The following is a 16,117-nucleotide window of genomic DNA, read 5'->3' as shown; positions in this document are numbered from 1 at the left end:
CATATTAACAGAGCCGAGCTTCGTATAATTCATAGATTTTTGCCTAACTCGATTACACAGAGAGGTCACAACAAGGAAAAATTGACCTTACATGATTTATTTTACCTAAAGTGTATTCGAGACCCAAGAGGCTTTGTTAATATCCCTTACTGTGTTGGTTTTTATTTGTCTAAGATGGTGGAAGGAATGCAGGAAGGGGGGATAATTGGAGGAGGTATTTTTGTTACTCTCATTGGAGAGTATTTAGGTGTAGATAGGGATCAAGGGGTCCACTTTTGGTATGTAGAGAACAGGTTGAGCCTTTAGGATTGAGGGTTTATGCAGGTGCTAAGGTATTGAAGAGTAGACGCAACCAGGCAATACCCTATGAAGGTAGTCATCCACAGGTAGAGAGAGGATCAGACGAGGAAATTGAGGAAGCGGATGACATTAGGGATGTCATTCGAGAGGCTATGACTGATGTCTACCAGCGTGTAGATGAGGTAGACATGACAAGCGTGGAGAGATTTCGTCGGATGGAGCAGTGGCAAGCCCGGAATGATTACGAGCCCGGAAAATTTACCAAGTTATTTAAAACATATATCACATATTTTTGTACAAATAACTGAAGATACTTTTACTTTGGACTAATCTAAACAGTTTTACCCAATTTACTGTAATAGATTTGAAAGAAAGATGGATCTACACGATGAATCAATTTCATCATTAAAAGGAAGTAAAGTCTTCCGAAAAAACGCGCTTCTTGATTTTTTTTTTTTGAAAGGCATGTTAGTTTTCATCGCACGGTTAGTGGTTAGATCGCATCGCATCGCACTTTCCAGGAGGAAACCGCCACCATCCAAACGCGCTTCTTGATTTAGGTCATGAAGTTGTCGTCCAGACCAGCTGTAGGTTGATGAAAAATCTAGAAAAGTCATCTCTAAAATCAGCAGGAAATCCACGGACCTCAGCATCAAACAGGGTCGCCAAGTGGTCAGACTTATCCTAACCATGAGAGGATCTGTCTCGTAAAATGGGGAGGACACCGTGCAAATTAGCTTGATAAGACTAATGAATCAGATCCCCAGAAAGGATAATCTCCTTAAAGATTAAAAATCAGCTTTTAAGACTGATATTGCTCAATCCTTGAGATTGACTTTTAAAGATTGAGAATTATAAACTCATGGAATTCGATGATATCTAAACTCGAGCTTGAACGAGAAAATATTTTGATCAAAATTACAAACCGATTTGTTTTCTGAAAACCCATTTTCAATGCGTTCATTACCATTGAACGTAAAATCCTAGGAATTCACCTGGAATTCATTAGGTCACCTGAACCAAATTGGGTGTCAACCGTAAGAACAGTGGTTGCATAGCATGGTCAAAGACAGGACCTTGTGCCAGACCGAAAAACTATAGGGTGAGTTTTACTATTGCTCCTACAAAGGATAGTAATTGCATCCGACACGTTATAGACCATAATTAAAAGCATGTCAGGGGACATTGCCTTAACAGTTGCTTGTTCAACGCTTTCCTTTACAACCGGACGGTAGTTTATCGAAAGGTAATATACGGAGCAAGTATACTGGACGTGTTGCTTTCCTAATACAAGGTTAGCAAAGTGGGTGACACAAAACCGCAAGTTTTAAGCTAAAATTTTCAAATATGAAACCCACCAAACCCACAAAAACATTTTGCAAACACCGGTGAAGGGTTATTCCGGAAAACTTATCTAGGGTAAAAGCTAGATTTAATTTTCAAAAGATCAAATGTTTTCATAAAGATCCAATTTCCTTAATGGATCTAAATTTTCATAGTCATGTGGGACTGTAAACCAAATCATTACTACCATTGTTTATACCGCCGTATAGAAATCACTGATGTATAAAGTGTGAAGAATAAAGAAGTGATTCTAGTATTTTTATTTCAAGACTATATTGCTTGAGGACAAGCAACACTCAAGTGTGGGAATATTTGATAATGCTAAAAACGAACATATATTTAATAGCATTATCCCTCAAGGAAGACAAGCTTTTAGTTGCAATTGTTCTATTTACAAGTGATATTCGTTTAAATAATAAAAGGTGAAGACAAAAGACAGATTCGACGAATTGAAGACGCAAATGACCAAAAAGCTCAAAAGTACAAAGTACAATCAAAATGATTCAAATTATTGATGAGAAACGTCTCAAAATTACAAGAGTACAAGACGCGAAACGCAAAATACAAGATATTAAATTGTACGCAAAGACGTTCGAAAATCCGGAACTGAGACCAGAGTCAACTCCCAACGCTCGACGCAACGCACTAAAAATTACAAATCAGCTATGCACATAAATATAATATAATATTTAAATAATTCTTATAATTATTTATATATTATATTTATTTATTAAAACGTCGACAAGCTTGTGAACAAAAACATGTGAGCTGGTACCTACCTCCATGCGATCACATGGCTTGGAGGCACAAAAGCCATGCGATCGCATGACACACTTTTTCAGCTCAGGTCCTATAAATTTCGCAGTTTGGTGATGATTTTAAACATCTTTTTCTCTTCATCTATCAAACGTGTATATATATATATATATATATATATATATATATATATATATATATATATATATATATATATATATTATAATTTTAATTTTAATTTTAAATTCTAATAATAAGGGTATGTTAGCGAATGTTGTAAGGGTGTAAGTCAAAATTCTGTCCGTGTAACGCTACGCTATTTTTAATCATTGTAAGTTATGCTTAACCTTTTTAATTTAATGTCTCGTAGCTAAGTTATTATTATGCTTATTTAATGCCGAAGTAATCGTGATGTTGGGCTAAATATTAAAATTGGGTAATTGGGCTTTGTACCATAATTGAGGTTTGGATAAAAGAACGACACTTGTAGAAATTAGACTATGGGCTATTAATGAGTTTTATATTAACTAAATGATACCTCGTTGATTTAATATATAGACTTATAATTTGACGTATTTATATATAATCACAGACGCTTGACTGGGTACGGTGGGCGGGATATCTGTAAATACCAATAATTGTTCATTTTACCGGACACGAAACTTGATTAATAGTTAATAGACTTGTTGAAACAGGGTGGATTACATTCAAGGGTAATTGGTGTAATTGTTAACAAAGTAGTAAAACCTTGGACTACACTCAGTCGATAACCTGGTGTATTCATTAAACAAAGTATTAAGACCTTGTTACAATTCGAATCCCCAATTAGTTGGAATATTTGACTTCGGGAATAAGAATAATTTGACGAAGACTTTCGCACTTTATGATTATGACTGATGGACTATTATGGACAAATCCGTATGGACATATCGAATAATCCAGGACAAAGGACAATTAACCTATGGTAATAAAACTAAAATCAACATGTCAAACATCATTATTACGGAAGTTTAAATAAGCATAATTTATATATTTCATATTTAATTGCACTTTTAATTATCGCACTTTTATTTATTGTCATTTTATTTAATTGCATTTTTAATTATCGTACTCTTTAATTATCGCAATTTTATTTTATCGCACTTTTATTTATCGCATTTTCATTATCGTTATTTACTTTACGCTTTAAGTTAAGTCTTTTATATATTTAATATTTTACATTAGGTTTTAACTGCGACTAAAGTTTTAAAATCGACAAACCGGTCATTAAATGGTAAAAACCCCCTTTATAATAATAATACTACTTATATATGTTTTTGTATTTTTACAATTATAAGTTAAAACTAATATAGCGTTAAACTTGGCTAGAGTTCCCTGTGGACGAACCGGACTTACTAAAAACTACACTACTGTACGATTAGGTACACTGCCTATAAGTGTTGTAGCAAGGTTTAGGTATATCCACTCTATAAATAAATAAATCACTTGTGTAAAATTGTATCGTATTTAATAGTATTTCGTTGTAAAAATTAATACTATTTCATATACACCTCGCGTAACATCAATTACATTATTAACTTGAGTGAAAACAAACACAGTAGTATTGCATCAAAATCAAATGGGTTTGCAGAAGTCAAAAAGCGGAAATTATGTATGTGTTTTATGTCGATATGCAAGTGGTTAAATGAGTGGGAGAAAGTAGAAGTAGGGTATATCAGTGACTAATGAGAAATGTGTGGTAAAAAGTGTGCCAATGTCTAAACTACTTTATACATTTGTTTTAAGAAAAACTGATCACCCAACAAGTAATAAGTAAAATTTATAGTTTATATAACCAAAAATATAATTATATTTCTAACAAAATCTATAGATATATATGTGTGAGTTATAACAAGGTCGAGTGAAAAAAAATATTTTAGTAGTACATGTGTGCGTGTTGTGTGTGTATGAAATAGTAGTATTAGTGTCCTAATTTTAGGGACACGTCATGAAATTTTGTAGCTATATAATTAGCTTTAGTTGATGAATAAAACGAGTATTACAACCAAAAAGGTAGTTCATTGTTATTATTATGCTTCATTATTTTAATATTGCTTACCAACAACATAGTCTCAATTTTCTTTCTGTTAGTATTTTAACCTTAGATTAGTTAAGAGGGGTTTGTGGTTTGACAAAAGAGGAAAGCAGAGATAGAAAATATCTCTAATATGCATGAACAAGAAGAAAATAACAAAAGTATATTTGTCACTTTTGACATTTTAAAATACACGTGAATGTTACTTGTTTATATCTTACCGACAGTTTTATTATGGGTGATAGTTCGTAGTCCATTGCTAAACAGTTTACAGATAAAAGTCTTCAGAAAAATCTCATCTTTTAAATTAAATCCATATTTTTTTTATTTCAGTCATTAACCGTGTAAAACCAGTTATAAAAAGTTGATCGATTATTAGCGCTCAATCCCAAGTAAAATGTACAGAGTGTTAAAACTCAACTTAAAATCTTTAAATATATTTTTAGCAACTCTAAAATTTATATAACTTAATTAAAGACCAACGTCTATTATTAAATTTTCATAATCTTGTATGTTAACTTGTTTAATATCAATCGAATGACAAACGAGTGCTATTATCGTTTACTTAATAAATTCGAAACCATATATATATATTCAATATACTTTATATGTATGTATGTATGTATGTATGTATGTATGTATGTATGTATGTATGTATGTATGTATGTATGTATATATATATATATATATATATATATATATATATATATATATATATATTCTAATATAAATTTTATTATATCTTATATTATTTTACATATTTGTTTCTAACAATTAAAACGTATATTATTTTTAATTCAAATTATTATATATATTTATATATTTAAATATATATTTATCTCTTTACAAATAGTTATTCGTGAATCGTCGAGAACAATCGAAGGTCAAATGGATTTATGAAAACAGTTCAAAAATCTTGAGACGCAACCTTACAGACTTTGCTTATCGTGTCGGAAACATTAAATCATTTAAAGATTAAGTTTAAATTTGGTCTGAAATTTTCGGGTCGTCACTTTTTATGTTTGTATTTAATTAATTATAGTTTGCAAACAAAAAAAAGGTGACACAACATACTTTAATACGATTAACGTCAGGTGCGGAAGAAGTAAGGGACAAGCGGAGCGCCCGACCCCAGTGGATTCGAAATTTATAGTGCAAATTTTTGAATTTTTTGATTTTGTCCCAAGTGGATTTTTTTGGTCCAAAAGTCTTCCTATTTTGCCCCCGCAGCCTCCATATTTTGCCCAAAAAACTTCATATTATACCAAAAGCCTCCATATATTACCCAAAACATCCATATTTTGCTCAAAAATTGCTACGCTTTCAAAATGTTTTTGCCCCAATGAAACCAATTTCCCGTTTCCGCCACTGATTAACGTCGTAGATAATAATAGGAAAATGCTAATGACAGCCTTACAGGTTGTCATTAAAAAGTTTTTTTTAATGCAATAATAGTAGTATTTAGACGATGATAGTTTTTTTTTATGGAACCATGTAGTTATTGAGAATGTACAATCAAAGTATACATGTAAAATTTTTTTAATGACAGTCACTAGAGTTGTCATTAGCATCTTCCATAATTAATTAATATAAATATTATACTAAAAAATAATGTAATTATTCTATCTGAAATATAGGGAACGTATATGTCGTACGTGATTTTATTTTACAATTGTGATAATATTATTCAAGCATCATTTTTTTTTATCTCTCGTAAAAAAAAAATTAGTGGAACATAAGTTATACATTAATCATTTTATTATGTGAATAAAAATTCAATACGACTGTCACTATTTTTTTGGCTAAAAATACAATAACTCATATAGAAAACGATGACGTTTTCAAAAAGAAAACGTCAACAACAAGGAAATACAAAAAGATGGGGTCGGGTGAGGTTCGCACCTAGAAATTTACAAAGAAACAAGGACTACCTATAACCGAGTCACACAAGCCAAACCAAACTAACCAAGCATCGAACATAGCTAAACAATGAAAGTAACACACTAGCCTAAAAAGCAAGAACATAGCCCATCAAATACAACTAGCAATAAAGACGATACAGACGAAACAAATAAAAATCAAGGAAGACAACAAAACTAAGGAGCAACTTTTTTGTTTTTTTTTTTGTTTTTTTGTTTTGTTTTTCGTTGACCGTCTCCCGGTCAATTCTCTTGACCGCTCGGTTCTCGATTTTAAAAGAGAGGACGTTGGATGAACCATCCCCGATTAAAGTAGCCGATGAGAGAGTGCCCAATCCACGATCTTCACCTACAATCCCACAATTCGAACAAACCTTGAGTCGCAACCCCGAAATCCAAATCACCAACGACAAAGGAAGACTTTTTCTTTTGATGATTCCATTTAGAGCCGCCAACACACTTAAATTGAACATTGTGATCACGGGCAAACTTCCAAGCCTCAAGACACTTTTTCTCGCAAATCTTGCCATAATACAAGAATTCAAGAGGACTATCCTCCAAGTTAAAAATAAGAACCGAAACAACTTTGGGGATCTTGTCAGCAAACTTTTTAACCATCTTTGGTGATTCAGCCGACATCATATGTCACTAATAACCTTGTTCGTATCCAGGCCTTCAATACGACCATCACTAATTTTCTTGAGAGTGATGATAAATCTAACAAGTTTTTTGATAAATCCACCCACATTATGCATTACTTATTTATACGGTGCAATTTATCAATGCATAAAGCTAGCGGATTTATCAAAACCCTTCTTGAATTTATCACTACTAGTTTTTGAGTTTTTATCTTACGGTCAGGTCTTAGATCTTTTTTCGAATTTTTGCCTACTGAAAAATACCCTGTTTCTTTTCCATATACGGAGTATATATTATTCCCTAATACGGAGTATAAAGTTATAAACCCTAAAAAAAGGAGGTGATATTTCCACTTCTTATTTTGATAGATCCATTACAATTGTGTGCAATGTTCCAGTAATACCCTCCGGTAGATGGTAGTAAGAGATTTTTGCAAAGGGTTCATTAAGGTAAGTCAGTAAATATGAGTGGATCTACCAAAATACAATTTGGAAATATCTATCTCCCAAACTAAAAAAAAATAAAAAATATTAGGGTTTTAGAATCTCCTTATTATACTTTACTCAAGATATCACAAAGTACTCATCTTCGATCGTCAGCTGTTTCCTCACATTCGTTAATCCAGTAAGTTAATTCAGCTACTCAATCTTAGTTCCTCTGTTCGCCAGATAGTGATTGATATCGTTTTCTTGTTGATTATACTAATTTTCTCATTGTAATTTCATAAAATTGTCAAATTTATAACCTATTATATCTCTTTGCTTTTCGAACAACTATATTTTTTGCTTAAATTGTTTCCTTCAAAAACCTAGTGATGCATAACTAACTGTCAATTATTTGTGTCCATTATTAGCATGTAATACGAGAACTATAATACTCAATTTTTGTTGTTGGTTGATTAAATTATGTAAATTAGTATCTGCTAGGTTGAATAAATGTTATATTTCATAAGATTTTAACTCTGATGATGATATAAACACGTTTTTGTCAGTTGAAGATGGGTACTGATGGAAGCAAACAATTGAAGGGACCTGTGATACCACCAAGTGAGATTCTTGTGCAGAAGTTCACAGAATCTCGAGGTCCGGAACTCGCGTCCCTTTACTCAACTATTGCGAATCGGGTGAACAACAATTTTAAATCGCATAGAAATAAGAGGAGGAGAACTACTAGTTACGACAATCGAGGTTCCAAAACTAGGTTTAGAAAGAAGCAAAAAGTGGGAGTTTTGAAACAGAACAGTGAGGAAAGTTCGGATAAAAACGCTAAAAAGGTTCCTCCTCGTCACATTAGGCGTAGAACGGAGCTCAAAAGTAATCCTGAAAGTGGGTTTTGCACTTCGGGTGATGGGACTAAGAGGCTGAGAACTCATGTTTGGCATGCAAAACGCTTTACAATGACTAATCGTTGGGGTTTTCACCTTCCTCTTGGTTTGCATGGCAGGTAATGGCTTCTTTCATTCTTTCCTTTTTATACCGGTAATAGTTAAGTATGATAAAAGGTAGAGGCCAAAATGGGCTGGTCAGGCACATTTGATTACAGGTTAAATTGGGCTTTGTTAACTATGTTTCCAAAGGTATTCTTTGAAATAATGATTATATGCATTTTGTATACCCTTGGAAGGACTTTTGGGTTTTAGAGAACATTTGGCAGGATAGCATTTTTTTTAGCTGTATTATAGTTTATAAGGTTTCATGAGTTTTGATGACCCGTTGAACGACTTGTTAGCCATTTGACTTTTATACATCTGAGCTGACATGTTTATTTATATCCATTTGACCCGTTAGAGATCGATTTTTACCCAAAGATGGGTTTAATCTGTTGCATTTAAAAGATGGATGTGATACAACTATTTTTATAGAGAGGCATATTCAAATGTTAATGTGTGCATATAAAGCAACCGAAGGTTGGAAAGTAATGACTTCTGTTTTGGACCAGACAAATGTTCTTTAGAATATCAGAATATCACAAGACTAAACTTGGTTGGCTTCTATTTTGGACATCACTGAAAATCTTTTTAGGTATCGACAGTTTATAATTTGTTTGTTGCAGTGGAAAAGGGTCAAGAGCACTCTTAAAGTGGTTGAAAAATGGAACTGTTGTTCATGATGCAAGCTATTATTGTGCCATTCAACTCGAGGGTGCACAGGTCATAAACTTCTTGCTTATTCCTCTATCTCGGGTGTATAGTTTTTTATGTACTATTGTTTATTTTCCATCTCAACAGTGTTGATGGTTATTTTGTCTGCTTGCAGGATTCATTATTGTCAGTTCTAAGCACTGTATTAGCACCGTTTCCTTCCTCGGATGCTGAAAATGTGCTTTCTGGTCGTATTTATGCTAATTCAATGGTGGGTGCCTATCTATTTGTATACCATTATAAGATAATAATGCTTGTTGAGATGTTTGTAGGTGGCAAAGTGGGCGGGGTTAGGTTAGTCGAGTAACAGGTGACTTGTAAACACACTTATTTCCATTTTATAGAAGAAAAAGTGGACTATGGATACGGAACAATATTGCTACATTAATTATCTAAATCTTGAATACAAAGAATTTAACCATATGCATTGAAAGTTTACTTTTGGTAGAATCTAGCTTCAACCCGTTTGACCCTTTCCCTTTTCTAGCTATTTGTTTGCTTTCACAAGCTATTAATAAGTAATTGGGCTGAAATTGCCACCTCTTGTTTTTGGTACTATTTTGTTAATCCATGTATACACTTTTGCAGCTTTATCATGGTGGAGCACCCAATTCATATGCAATTGCACCAGTTATGTATATGTGGCGACCTAATCAACAATTGGCTGATGCTGTTGAAGAAAAAGGTGGAGCCCACAGGTTAAGACAGTTATGGATATGGTTACATGCTTCAGCATTAACCGAAGGCTACAATGCTTTGAAAGTTGCTTGTGAAAGTCAGGGTAAGGTAGAATTTTAGTTCTGTTTTTATCATATGCAATTTGAAACGAAGATTGTGTACTCGGTCAAAGGGTGAAAATTGGTCAAAAGTCTGATTTAGTCTCTCAAAGTTTGTCAGCATTTTAATATGACTGAAAATTGAGGTTTTTGGAGCATTTGAACAAAAGATTATCTCTACGTTTCTCGAAAATTATGTTAAAGTTTGTTTACGTTTATGGTTTTCTTCTATATTTACACATAATTTTGAAATTTATTATTTAAAAAATTCCAATCGAATTAATCCCTGATTTGGCCTATTAATCCATACAAGATCCTGGCTGATTAATCACCAATTAACAAGGCGGCTGATTAATTACCGATTCACAACTTTCACGAACTTGGCAAAATGGGTGGGTTTGGTAACTGGTCAATACAGGCCGGGCTGGACCAGATTGACTTCAAACACTTCTCTGACTTATTTTGACTTTATTTGTTATGTGGTTATTAGGACATGATTAGTGGTTCAAGCTAGTTTACATTATTATTCTTGTCCCCTCGCAGTGGTGCATGTATGTTAACCATCTATTTTGGTTTAAGCTTGATTATGAAAAAGTATTACTCAGCATCTCAGAAAAAAATGGTACAATTTTACATGTTTTCGATAAAATAAATGATCACGGTAAATACATTAATTAGTTATTTGATAATTTAGAATTTGTTTACTCAAGTCAATTTACAGGTTGTGTGAGTTACACTTTGGGCAACTTTTGACCCCTTCAACCCATTTGACTCATATCCTTTTTAACTTATCTTTTTGTTTAACTCACATGGGTGTTAGAGAGAAACAAAACCAGTTTAACCTGTTCAAAAGTAAACCCGCCAGATTAATTGGCTAGTTAACATACTCAAGTAATTTGAGTATCTGTATGATTCCATTACGTTTCATCATTTTCTTTGGTCTTTTTTTTTTTTTTTTTTTTTTTTTTTTTTTTTTTTTTACATTTCAGATGGAGGAGGAAAATTCCTCCGTTAGCTGTACTTCACTCGAGGGGCAATTTGGGACACTAGAAATTATGGGTTCAAAAGCAGTTCAGCTTCTTCAAAAGATACTACATCCAGTTAACAGGTAATACATATAATGTTTTCATAAAGTCTATTCTATCCCTGTCCTATAGTTTAGTAATTTCTTAATGATGTTCATGATCATGCAATATGTTTAGGCAATCTTCAATGGTGAAAGAATGCTCGTTAATGGAAGATCATATAGCTTCCTCTGAAATAATTGCTCTTACGGTCAATGATCCTCGTGGTTTGACCAACAATATCACCGAGTTTGACCCAATTTTTAAAGATTTGTGGGATGTTGGTAACGGGCTGTTGTGTTGTCCAGTTGAAGAAAGTGTACTTTGTATGGAAAAACATCATCAACGGCTATCTTCCTTTTGTCTTGCTGATAAAAGTTCAGAAGTCGCTAAAGCTTCGACCAACTTGGATGCTTCAAGAACTTGCCCTGTTATTCTTTTAAAAGGGAACAACCTGATGGATTCTGTATCAAGGTTTAGGAATTGAACTTAGTATTCATGATCCTGTTATATCAATGCATGGCGTTCAAATAACTGTTTGATGATTTTGTAGGTGGTCCATCATACTTCCTTTGAGCTGGGTCAAAGCTTTTTGGGTACCCATTGTTTCAGTTGGTGCTCGGGCTCTAGGTTTAAGAGAGAGGTCTTGGATTGCTTGTGAAGTAAGTACATACATTTGCTTGTATGCAACTAAGCTTTCGGGCGTGTTTCAACATGTCCAACCCATTTTATTCATTCTCTTTAGCTGATTCTTTTTACTTAACCCGTTTGAAGTTAAACATAACTTTATATCAGTTCATGTCATGGTTGCAAACGGCGTTTGCGGTGGCCGTTGCGGCGGTTTGGTGACTAGCGCCTCCCGTTTCGCCCAAAACATCTAATTAGTCGGTCGACGCTAAAAGTCGGGTCAAAGTCGGTCTAAAGTTGAATCTATTGTTTGGCCTTGTTCTAGTGTAAACGAAAATCCCAAGCCCATTCAAAATTAGCAGGGAAGAACACTGTCTTACATAGTACCCCATAAAAATAAATTAATAAATACACTACATAATTACAGAAAACATTACAAAAAACCGATATGTTATTCAAACTAACACCACATCATCTTGTGAATTATTAATTTCTAAAATACCTGTTTGAAATATTTATATTTAATATACTTTCATTTAAAAGTCAACGTTGGTCAACATCCGTCGCGGGCCCGACTCGACCGCCTCGTCTCCGTCTCGCGTCTTTTTCAACCTTGGTTCATGTGGGATAAATGTGTTGAATTGGCCACCTCTATTCACAAGAGCCTAACAGTTGTTAAATTTGATTTTTATAACATCTGCTATTGCAGGCCGGAATACCAAATTTTCCGTCAGAGTATCCCGAGTGTGGGTCCTACTCATCTTTAATGAAATCCGAAGCTATCGCCATCGAAAACGAAGCCGCTCTTCGTCCTCTGTCTGTTAGACCTTTTAGTATACCCATACCACCTCCATGGAATTGTGTTCGTCTTGCTTTCAATATAAACCCCGCTGAATCAAAAAGCACACAAATTTGTTCTAATGAAGTAGATGAAGTTGGTGAACGAGTAGTATCAGACAATGATGTGGTTGTTGCCAGGTCATCAAGAACGTTGACGGGTTTCTTGATATCTATAAATGGTGATCATATGCCAATTTTCCCACATTGTTTGGATAAGAACACCTGCATTACTAAAATCATAAGGAATGAGAAAATACTTGATCAATGCTCGAATATGGACATGTTTTTGGCAAATCGATCTAGAAAGATGTGTTTTGTTAGAGTTATTCTTCGTACGTATAAAGAAGGTGTCATCGAAGATGGAGCAGTGATTTGTGCACCTCGTTTGTCAGATATACACTGTTGGCTTTCAGGGTAATTCTCCTTGCTAAACGTATTTTTATATATTGATTACACAAATAGGTAATGTATTAGATATCATTTTTACATTAATATTCTAGTTTTTTATATAAGTTAATAGGCTTATGAAATGGTACAAAACTGACCAGAACCAAAAGTTAAAAGATATTGTGGAACCAAGGCTGCGATGATGTGCTGGACTTGAACTTTGGGGCTAATGATTTATGCCTGCCCTTTTTGAAATATAATAAACAGTTTTGGACTAGAATGAAAAAGAACCTGATGGGTACCGGGCCCTGAACCAAGTTATTGTTCATAGTTGATTAAGATCTGGGCATTTCATAACTGGTCCCGGTCTGGTTTAGTTCCATTTGCTGTTTTGTTTGGACATTCTTACAGCCCCAAATAAATCTAAAAATATAATCCGTCCTTGAGTGTTGCTAGATATTTCTTTATAATTATGTAAATCAATAATAATATAACTATGAAACTAACAATATTTTGTACTCTGTTGTCTTATAGAAAAGAGATTATACACTAAGAAGACTAATGTTTTGAATATCATTTTGTATCATATGTATAGAAAAATTGTTTGTATTAGATTTTATTTCCTAAGCAAACATAATAATCAAAAGTGTAATGTCTCTAACTAAAAGTCATTTGTGAATTATTGCAGTTCAAACAGTAAGACTGAAATTCAAGTACCACAGTCATCATTAGCAGCCTACTTTGTCAAGCAAGATTCTGGTGACTGGGAATATCAAGTGCCTGAAGATCCCGAAGCCATGGAGTCTAACAGGTGGCCAATTGGTTTTGTCACTACTGGTTTCGTACGTGGATGGTTAGTATTATTTTTTCATCCATTTATGCCTAACTTACATTTGTCGTTTTAGCTCAAGTGCCATTCGTTTCAAGCACTAGTTTTTCTTATTAAAAGTTTGAAAGAAGCCGTGACCAAGTAATATACATCTTTCAGCATATACCTATAATCAGTGTTGTAAAAGTCGGCCGACTTGGCCGATGCGTCGGCCGATGCGTCATTTTTTTTGGTTCTCCGTCCCGTTTTTTCTGAAAACGACTCAAAAGATGGTCAAAGCTAAAAGTTCGATCAAAGTCTATAAAATACGGTCAAAGTTCGTCAAAAACGGTCATAATCAGTCAAATTTTCGTCAAGATGTGATATGTTTTAAAATTAGGGTTTGTTTTCATTTTTTGGGCCGCTCTTTTCTCTGTGTCCTTACTGATTATGTACTCGGTAACATTAATTGAGTTTGAAGTTTGATTATATTTAAATTCAAGTTCTTATTTAAGAAATTTATGGTACGGAATCAACTATTTTATACATATATAAATATATATTTAATAAATTATTAATAAAGTCAACGTTGGTCAACAACCGACGCGTTCCCGACGCGTCCCCGACTCGACCGACGCGTCCTTTTTAGGTCTCGACCGATGCGTCCCCGACTCGCGACTTTTACAACCTTGCCTATAATAGAAAATATTCTTGTGCAAAATTTTTGTACTATTTGCATTTTTTAGCAATTATGCCAGCACACTAGTAATTTAATGTACTTTATCATTGTAGTGCAACTTTTACAAATTGGGAATGAAGGTGACCCTTCATCATGCATTTTGACATTAATTTCGCACATGTTATGTTTGATGCATAATGTTGCATAATGAATGTTTTTACCCTACTAATATGGAAGTAATTACCCTCTTATTAATTTCATGTACTTCTGTCTTTATTGAACCTGACTTGTGGTAACTTGCAGTAAAAATCCAGTGGCTAAGGGTCTGTGTGATGCGGTTTTGCTTGCTCGTCTTAGACATGAACAGTGGAGTTCAGTGACTTTGAAACGAAGGAAGACGGAAATTTATGTTCTAACGCGAAATCTGAGATCTACGGCTTACAGACTTGCCCTTGCAAGTATCGTTCTTGAACACCAACAAGAAGATTTAGACCATTTTTGATCAGTCAGTTTTTGGATATTTTTTGTTGTATTTTATAGATAGATATAAATATAAATTATATTTAAATTGATTATGATTATTTGGGGCTTGTGGTAGCCAAGTATGGTTGTGGAAACTAAATGCTTATATAATGCTTTCTTGATTAAGTGTTTAATTCCCAAATTTGTTACAAAGTAATTTGTGTTATCGAGAATAACATTTATCGATCAATGTTATTTTTTCGAGCGTTTATGGTAAAAAAGAGTAACATTTATCAAAAAGAAAAATTTACTTCCCCTTTTCTCAAAAAAGTTCTTTAACTCTTGATCATATATATATATATATATATATATATATATATATATATATATATATATATATATATATATATATATATATAAATTAATAATGTTGAGATCGGGATATTTTATTAATTTAGCGAGATATTATTATATCGATAAATTAATAAATTATCAATTTAAAAAATTGCTTTATATTTGTGAGCAAGTCTCAAATTAATGCATCACCATTCGAAATTATCATGTCCGTTCACTTTATCTATTTGAATAAAACTTAAACAATGACCTTCAAAATTACCATGTATGTATTCACGAACTTGTCAAGTTCAATGTATATTGAGATTTCAACAAAAATTAGTAATTATTAATTTAGTTTCGCTGAAAACAATATATTTACATTGGTTTTTCAAAAAAATTATTATCTTATTATTTTATAGATTGGGGTCCAAATTTTTACCGGTCCCAAGTTGGGACCGGATATATTATTAATTTTATCGAGATTATTAATTTATCGAGTATAAAATTACAGAGGTTTTACTGTATATATATATACGTATATATACGTATATATATACGTATATATGTATATATATATATATACGTATATATATATATATACGTATATATATATATATATATATATATATATATATGTAACATCCCGCATTTTTCCGTTAAATTATTTTAACGCCCGTCTTTTTTTTATAGATAATATCTTCCGTTATCTAAATTCGTACCTTTGTTGACTAACGTTCTAAATATTTCCGTTATTTGGTTATAACATCTCCCGGTTACTCTAGCGTTTTTAAAATATTCGTTCGGTTAATTCACGAACCCGCTTTCAAACTCGAGGGACCGAAGTTGCCAAGGGGCCAAACTAGTTGACTAGATCAACTAGTCAACCCCATCTCATCCATTCATTCATACTTCCACCTCCCTCCTTCTTTTTCCTCTCTAGCTCAAGAACCCATTTTTAACATCTTC

The 16,117-nt window shown here is 33.2% G+C and overlaps 1 protein-coding gene across 1 annotated transcript; it reads left to right on the top strand.

Annotated features, from left to right (window-relative positions):
- Window positions 1-7,547: 7,547 nt before the first annotated feature.
- On the top strand, window positions 7,548-15,021 carry LOC139844083 (ribonucleases P/MRP protein subunit POP1). The gene is made up of 11 exons (XM_071834297.1): window positions 7,548-7,656; window positions 8,024-8,475; window positions 9,085-9,181; window positions 9,288-9,383; window positions 9,761-9,958; window positions 10,938-11,056; window positions 11,151-11,486; window positions 11,566-11,674; window positions 12,349-12,893; window positions 13,555-13,719; window positions 14,657-15,021. The coding sequence occupies exons 2-11, from the start codon at window positions 8,030-8,032 to the stop codon at window positions 14,853-14,855; spliced, it is 2,310 nt and encodes a 769-aa protein (XP_071690398.1). The 5' UTR covers window positions 7,548-7,656; window positions 8,024-8,029; the 3' UTR covers window positions 14,856-15,021.
- The last annotated feature ends 1,096 nt before the right edge of the window (window positions 15,022-16,117 follow it).

The sequence above is a fragment of the Rutidosis leptorrhynchoides genome, chromosome 4 (assembly GCF_046630445.1).
Source record: "Rutidosis leptorrhynchoides isolate AG116_Rl617_1_P2 chromosome 4, CSIRO_AGI_Rlap_v1, whole genome shotgun sequence".
NCBI classification, from domain to species: Eukaryota; Viridiplantae; Streptophyta; class Magnoliopsida; order Asterales; family Asteraceae; genus Rutidosis; species Rutidosis leptorrhynchoides.
The sequence above is the reverse complement of the archived record's forward strand: the minus strand, read 5'-3'. Positions and strand labels throughout refer to the sequence as shown.